At 43.3% G+C, this 8,185-nt stretch overlaps 1 protein-coding gene across 1 annotated transcript; it reads right to left on the reverse strand.

Moving 5' to 3' along the window:
• Nucleotides 4,549-7,082, reverse strand: LOC109823475. Its single transcript, XM_020389758.1, has 5 exons — nt 5,567-7,082; nt 5,411-5,470; nt 5,153-5,338; nt 5,002-5,058; nt 4,549-4,742 (listed from the first exon to the last, which is right to left on the reverse strand). The coding sequence occupies exons 1-5, from the start codon at nt 5,802-5,804 to the stop codon at nt 4,549-4,551; spliced, it is 735 nt and encodes a 244-aa protein (XP_020245347.1). The 5' UTR covers nt 5,805-7,082.

The following is an 8,185-nucleotide window of genomic DNA, read 5'->3' on the forward strand; positions in this document are numbered from 1 at the left end:
TCCGGAAAATGTCAACCGTTTTCCAAACTCGCAAAGAAAGGCGTGTCGTTCATTTGGGATGAAGCATGTCAGAAGGCATTCGAAGATATCAAGAAATATCTAGCGAATCCACCTATTCTCGTTGCACCGAAATCGGGCAAGCCGTTTTTGATTTATGTCAAAGCGACGAGCCATTCGTTAAGTGCCTTACTTGCACAAGACGACGATAACGGTCACGAGCAAGCTGTGTATTATCTGAGTCGTACATTGGTAGGAGCTGAGTCTCGTTATCCGATGATTGAGAAGGAATGCCTCGCTTTGGTATTCGCGATTCAGAAAATGCGACATTATTTAGTCGGACAGACGATTTATGTCATTTCCAACATAAATCCCGTCCGAGTGTTCATGACCCAACCGGCTTCCATGAATTGGCGTTTGGCCAGATGGGCTTTACTCTTATCGCAATATGACTTGTACTTCAAACAGCAGAAATCTGTTAAAGGACGAGCTATTTGCGACCTTCTGGCAGAAAACCCTACGAAGGATGTAGTCGAATTGTACGACGACCTGCCAGATGAAACTCACGAAGTTAATACCACCTCACATCAACAAGTGTGGCAATTGTACTTCGATGGGGCTTCCCGATCAACCAACGTGGCAAGTGCACCCGGATGTTCTAAAATCTCCTCAGGAGTGGGGGTCGTTTTAGTTTCCCCGGAAAAGCACGTCTTGCCTAGAGCATATTCACTGACTGAACCATGCTCTAATAACGTGGCTGAATACAATGCATTAATAATCGGACTTAATTTCGCCAAAGAGCTGGGGGTCGAATACCTTGAAGCTTTTGGAGATTCTCAACTGGTGGTTAATCAAATACGAGGAGAGTATGAAGTCAGAAATCGAGACCTGATTCCATACCACCAGGTGGCCATCGAAATAGCAAGCTCGTTTGAAGAATTTTTCATCGAGTACGTTCCGCGTCTCCAAAATACATACGCGGATGCATTGGCAGCATTGTCAGTATCCTTGGCTCAACCTCCCGAAACAGAGCAATTAATTACAGTGAGGACTCATCAGCTTATTGTTCCAATCTACGATTCGAATGCTAAAGAGGTATACTCAACTGGAGTTGAACCCGAAGTTCGAGATTGGCGTTTTCCTATTATTGACTACGTCTTACATGGTATATTACCTGAAGATGTAAGAGAAAGGGAATCGATTCGGCGAAGAGCGCCGAGATTTTATTACAATGCCACATCGCAAACGTTGTATCGACGAGCTTATGATGGTCTTTTACTTCGTTGTCTATCCAGTAAAGAAGCGGAACAAGCACTCAAAGAGGCACATAATGGGATATGCGGTGCACATCAGCCCGGTCCTAAACTCTGCGACCGACTTAGGAGAATCGGATATTATTGGCCAACTATGGTGAAAGACGCAGTCGATTACGCACGACAATGTGTAGTGTGTCAATTGCATGCAAATTATATGCACATACCCCCTGAATATCTGCATCCTTCGGCGACATCGTGGCCGTTTGAAACTTGGGGAATGGATATAGTAGGTCCTATTTTTCCACCTTCGGTTAAAGGGGACCGTTTCATTCTGGCAATCACCGATTATTTCTCGAAATGGGCAGAAGCAGTTCCACTTAGAGAAGTAAAGACGACCAATGTCATCAAATTTATCAAACACCATATCATATATCGGTACGGTGTGCCAAGGCGAATAGTGCACGACAACGGTCCTCAGTTCGTGAGCAACGCATTCATCAAGTTCTGCGGTAAATTCGGGATTAAAGACGTTTCGTCGACTGCTTATAATCCTACAGCTAACGGATTGGCCGAAGCTTTTAACAAGACTATCATCAAAATCCTGGCAAAATTGGTGAAAACCAATAAGCGAGATTGGGATGACAAACTCGGCGAAGCTCTCTGGGCTTATCGTACGACCGTCCGCACGCCTACCGGAGCCACCCCGTATGCTTTAACGTATGGGTGTGAAGCCGTTCTTCCATTGGAAGTGCAGATTCCTTCTCTCCGTATCGCTCTCGTAACGGGAATGACGACGGAAGAACATCATCAGAAACGTCTCGAGGAATTAGAGATGTTAGATGAGAAACGCTTGGAAGCTCAACAACAAATCGAGTTTTATCAAGCTAGAATTTCTCGGGCTTTCGATAAAAAGGTCCGACGACGAAGCTTTAAAGAAGGAGATCTAGTTCTCGCCGTTCGAAGACCTATGATTCTCACTTCTAAGAAGAAAGGCAAATTTGAACCTAAATGGGAAGGACCGTTTGTGATAGAAACAGTCTATTCGAACGGTGCATATCGCCTGGTTACCCAAGATGGCAACAAATTGATGATGCCAATAAATGGGAAGTTCCTGAAAAAATATTATCCGTAATATATTCAGGATAACCTGTGTAAAGCGGGAAGTTCCTAGAGAATCCTATATAGGATATTTCAGGATAACCCGAGATCAGTTCACTATTTTAAATGAGAAGCTGGTCATTTGAATAATTCATTGTTCTTTTACAACTTTTGTTGAGATGAGATTTAATGATAGTTAATCTTTCCTCAGCAAAACCTTGTAATATAATCATGGAAGATGAGATTTGATGATTTGTAATCTCACGCTATGAAACCCCCATCGGTCGGATTGATCAACGATCATCAGTATGTATCAGTCGACAGATTATTTCGTGTCAAATTCTTATGTTTAAAATCAAAATTTCCCACCGATTAGTTTGTGCAAATCAACAAACTCATTGTTATTTGCACCCTACTCCTATTCCTCACTTGGTCAAACCTTTAAACAGTTAGGACCAAAGCCAAAATCCCCTCTCGATTCGTTCCATGAACGAGAGGTCCACAAATTGAGCGATCAAACCTTCCTACAGTTAGGATCGTCTCAAAATTCCCACTTGGTCAAACCTTACTACAGTTAGGACCACAACCAAAATCTCCTTTCGATTCATTTTTGCGAACGAAAGGTTTACTTTTGAATTGAGTAATCAAACCTTATGACAGTTAGGGTTATTCAAACCAACCTATTTTCTCTAAGTGGAGATTCCACTGTGAGTTTCCTTTTCATCAGGAGATAGAATATAAAATTCTCCCTCTCCGATTCTGGGTTTATCTCTACCAACAAACAAGAGACCAGGAGATAGAATATAAAATTCTTCCTCTCCGATTCTGGGTTCATCTCTACCAACAAACAAGAGACCAGGAGATAGAATATAAAATTCTTCCTCTCCGAGTATGGGTTTATCTCTACCAACAAACAAGAGATTGAGAAATGGAATATACAATTCTTTTTCTCTCCGATTTTGGGTTCGTTGTCCTATATAGGAAATGCAACCTATTCACACTTTGAAATCCATGTTGTTCACACATGGGGGATGTTATCTCTATCCCTTATTAGAGATAAGCCTACATCTAACACATGTAGCCTACATATTCAACAGTGTAGTTCAAAGTCTAAAAGAGTTTAATTCTTTTAGCGCAACGTTATATGTGAAACGGACTTAGATAATTCACATACTAGCCCGATTCAAACGGTAATCGGTAAAGGTATATCAAATCCGTTGATGGCTGAGGATTTGCCAAAAATCCTATAAGTATTATGGTTATTTATTCTAAATAAGAATGAGTAATCATAATAAAAAACCTCAATGAGCAAAAAGATTCAATATAATGAGCAAAAAGGTTCACTATATTGACCAAGAATTTTCAAACAAAGCTACAAACAAAAATATAATGTTCTCCGATTACAAGAGTTTATATTGACTAATTTGATTTTCAAGTTTTGACAGCTCTAACGCATAAGTCTGTTCAAGCTCAGCCGTCAATTTAATTTTGAAAGCTTCTTCATCAACACTTTGAAGCGCGGCGACCTCTTGTTCCTTTTCAGCAATTATTTTATCTTGAAAGTTCAGTTGCTGTAACAGGTCTTCCTCAACATGAATTTCCTGCGTCAACTCAGACTCCAAGACATCAAGAGCATCCTTGGCCATTGCAAGTTCCTCCTCTAAGCGAGCTATTTCCGCTCGACTCGATTTTATATCTCGGCGTAGGTTGACCTTGGCTTGTGTCCTTTTGCCAATATTCACCCTAAGCTGATGACTGTGGGCTCTTAACTGTTGGAGTTCGGAGTTGGCAGATTCTTGAGAATCACGCCACGCTTGCAGCCTGGATTCCATATGAGAAGCGATGTAAAAAGGTACGCCTTTGGTGCGAAGAGTTTGCAGAAGTTCAATATGTTGCCTCAAATCAACCAAATAAGCGGTGACTGAATCGGCTAAGTCGTTATACCCTTCCTCTCTGAACCCTGATATAAAACGCTCAAAAGATTTTTTATAATTCTCAAAATACGATCTTTTGAAGAGAATGCGATCGACCATAGAGTTCAAAAAGGAGATGAAGCCTTGGAGATTAGAGCAGATAACAGACTTGTCCGGATCGTCATCAACCAATAACGCTTGGATTTGAGTTGATAATGATGAAGGAACTGCGAGAAAGTCAAATAAGTCAGTACAGTATATATATATGCATACAAGACAACAAACTAAAGCATACCAAATTCGACGGAAGAACCTTCAGCATGACTTGGTTCGCTCAAGGATGATAATCTGGATTCCTGAACAGTCAAGATTGGTTCAGGAATGGTAGCTGTTGATGCACCCGCTACATCAGGGACTTTTTCAACTAAAGTCTCAGAGGACGGCGGGTCCAAACTAAGAGACTCTTTAAGAGGAGATTCTACAAACAGGAGGATTACAATGAGCATAATGATAATCCGAGCTTGAAACAAACGATAAATGAAACTCACCAATTCTAGTCACAACATCGGCCGATGTACCAACTTCTTCAGTTGGTCTCGCTTTTGTTGCAACTGGACTAATCTGGGGAGTGACAGTGACTTCTATCATCATGGGGTCCATAGGAGTAGAAGGTTGAGGTTCAAGAACTGATGATTGCAAATCAACCTCAGTTCCTGCCCATGGCACGAGTTCACTACCCTCCGGTTGTTCAGATGTTTCGGTGATGATAGTAGTATCAGTTCCAGTAACTGGTCCTATAATTCAAATACTTATATGGTTAATCAAGTTAAAATATATATGTATGCATATATGGAGTTTACAGAATAAAGGTCTTACTTTCAGAAGGACCTGCTTCTGTTGAACCGACTCCAACACTGGATTCCGTGGCTGCACCAGGAGTTTTCCCCGATAATAAGTCGGAGATATACTCATGGTCGCCTTCAGAGAGATTGAAATCGAGGTGATGTTCATTGAATTCCTCGACCTCTGTTGTATGCGTGGTCTCTCCTCCAACAGATTCGTGCATTGTGACATCTACAAAATGTGTTGAGTCGTAAATGACACATAAATTTAGACGAATTTGCTCAAAAAGACAATTAATTTTACCTTCGTTGGTCGGGGCTGATTCGAGAGCTCCACTACTGGTACCTGCTTCTTTTAATTTGACTAAAAGGAGAGAAAGCGCACAGGTCATTAGAGGAGGCACACGGTCCGACTCATTCATTTCTCGGATTTCTCTTCCGAGAGGAGAAAGATCAGTACCTGTGTCCGCAGCTGATGGATCAACGTCAGGAGTGGGTGGAACATCAGCCGATCCTTCCTTCAGAGCATCATGCATTTGTTGGACGAAGCTTGTTTCCTCAATTTCCATACCTCCGGGAGAAGCAGCATCAGCTGGCAATTCTCCTTCCTCTCGACTCCCTGCAGAAGTTGAACATGAAATAAGTTTGAACATCAAAAAAGTGTAAAAGCTATAAAAACAAATCGCTACCTTGTTCATCAGAAGAAACACTACGACCGGATGTCTCTTCTACAGCAGGAAGATGAACGCGCGGTTTAGAAACAGCTTTCTTCTGTTTCTTCAGAGGGCGTGCACCAGAACCTTCATGACGATGTTTGGTGCGTAACTCAGCTCGGGGAGAAACTTGAGTTTGAGCTTGAGTAGAAGTTCGAGATATTTGCCGACGAATGAGAGGCACCATATCCTCTTCATCCTCTTCGTCGCAACTAAGAACTTCTACCGTCATCCGGTTAGGATGTTCCATGACGACTCTTTCCTTACGTTTCTTTGGAGCAGCTTGTGGTTGGGTCGGAGCGACAGAAGGCCTTACAAGTCCTCTATCAAAGAATGAATCGGGAAGGCCAGATACTTCCTCAGAACTTGATTCATTCTCGTCTTCCCCTTCTGAAGTTTCGGTTGCTTCACTATCAAACTCCTCTTCACTATCAACTGGGAGAGCCGGTTCCTTTCCTTTCCTTGATGATTCAGCAGCCTCTTTTCCTCGAGGCGACATCACAGCTTCACGAGGCGGTTCTGTTGCTTGTCGTGGAGCTATTTCCTCCTCTGAGTCTGATATCCTCCTACGTCGAGTGGCAATATTGGTGGCTATCAGCCATTTGCAAAAGAGGAAAGTCATCCGTAGAGGCGGCGTCTCTAAGGGGAGATCAAATTCAACATTGGTGCAGCCGGCAATGCTCCAAAACCAAGCTCTCGCCCCGTCGATAAGTCCACCTCGAAAGCTGAGGTGACGATTCGGGTTGCCGATGTATATCTGATCATACCCGAACTGACGGGCGAATCGACATGGAAGATAGGGTTCGATGTGGCAAACATCCCTTATCCTGAACAACAGATATCCAGGTCGAATATTCATCAACCATCTGAAGCACCCGACATCCAAGATGGTACGATTCTGCCTTGGGTCTTCAGCATCCACTAAGGTAGTGTTGTAAGTACCGGAGAACTGAGGGAAGCAAGGAAAAAATTCCCAACATTTGTGAATTTTAAACTGCCTCGTTATGTCCGGCTCTCGATGTTTGCTCCATTTGCAATTCTCGAGATTTTGCAACAGAGGGACACTGAGATCTACCGTATCAGGAGCCTCCATTAAATCTGGTCGATGAAGTACCAACCAGGCCATTAAGTAAGTATAGGGCAGCTCCAGCTTCGGAACGGACAGGCTGGCGGAAGGTTTCTTTTTCTCCTGGGTAAATGCGGAGATTAGTTGCCGCAATCCACTATGAATATCGGCCACCATAGCGGGAAGCAAAGATAATTTGCGACCTGTAGGAAAAGAACCTTCATGTTCATTCAACCAAATTTCAGAGCCACGGCAAAGTTTGTCTGGATCTTCTACCGAATCTCCGAACAGATAATCAGTCTTCTTCAACGGTTCAGTAGAATCTCGAGTTGGAGTTAGGGGTGAATCAGTCAATAGAGCGCGCAGGGTACGACGACCTCCCTCACGAACAAAAATGCTTACAGACATTCAAACACCACTCAAGACGATATAGAAGAATAATATACACGTCATCAAGCAACATATGGCGGCGCGGCAGGACATGGTGCCGCGGCTATGGCGCGGCAGACCAAGGTACTGCAAAGAAAGGTTGGAAAACAGTTGGACCAAAAAGGCTAACAGACGAGAAAACCTTCACTAAGTAGCCGCGGCAGGTGTTGCTGTCGCGCGTTACCGCGGCAGTATACACTGTCGCGCTCAGGCGCGGCAGTACGAGCTGCCGCGGTAACTGAACAGCGACTCTTGATTTTGAAAAGGCACGAGTTCGACGAATACCCGTGTCTTAACTGTGGTACATGCCTTGATTGAACAAGGTATGTGTTTTGAAGCGTCAATCCCCTCGGTGGGGGATGTCAACTCTTCCCGAATGCCTCTCAACGGAGACAAACGAGGTTATATGCACAAAATCAACAGTTTCAGAGAAGAGAAGTGGAAGAAACTTACCCCCAAAGGATGGAACTGCAGCCTCGACATCCTCAGGTGCTGGTGCCGCTGATTTTCCCTTCGAACCACGAGTCTTCTTTGGAGACATAGTGAGACCGGCCTAAAGAATGAAAAAAAAAAAAATTCGCATAAGATGCAGGGTTTTTGTGAGATCCCAAACAAAAGAACGGAATCGGACCATAAAGCATAAGATGCAGGGGCGATTTTTACCTGGGATTAGAAGAAATCAAGTTAAGAAGAGATCAAAATCAACGAGGAGTCAAAACCCTAGATCTCAAGAAAACCCTAGCACCCGAATAGGAAGAGTTGAAAGAGGGGAAAGCCAGAAAAAATCCCTTTATAGGGTTTTGAAGAGGTTTTCGAACTCAGAGAGGCGGGGAAAGGTGACCCGAAGAAGCCCAAACGTCAGAGTTATAAT

This window comes from Asparagus officinalis, chromosome 9 (genome assembly GCF_001876935.1).
Source record: "Asparagus officinalis chromosome 9, Aspof.V1, whole genome shotgun sequence".
Lineage (NCBI taxonomy): Eukaryota > Viridiplantae > Streptophyta > Magnoliopsida > Asparagales > Asparagaceae > Asparagus > Asparagus officinalis.

What these genes read in the sequence shown, in the direction of transcription:
- LOC109823475 (XM_020389758.1), bottom strand. Translation starts at nt 5,804, where the DNA reads ATGAACAAGGTAGCGATTTGTTTTTATAGCTTTTACACTTTTTTGATG. An exon ending in TCCATCAGCTGCGGACACAG is followed by an intron (nt 5,471 to 5,566) that starts GTACTGATCTTT and finishes CTCTCCTTTTAG; the next exon opens with TCAAATTAAAAGAAGCAGGT. An exon ending in ATCAGCCCCGACCAACGAAG is followed by an intron (nt 5,339 to 5,410) that starts GTAAAATTAATT and finishes CACATTTTGTAG; the next exon opens with ATGTCACAATGCACGAATCT.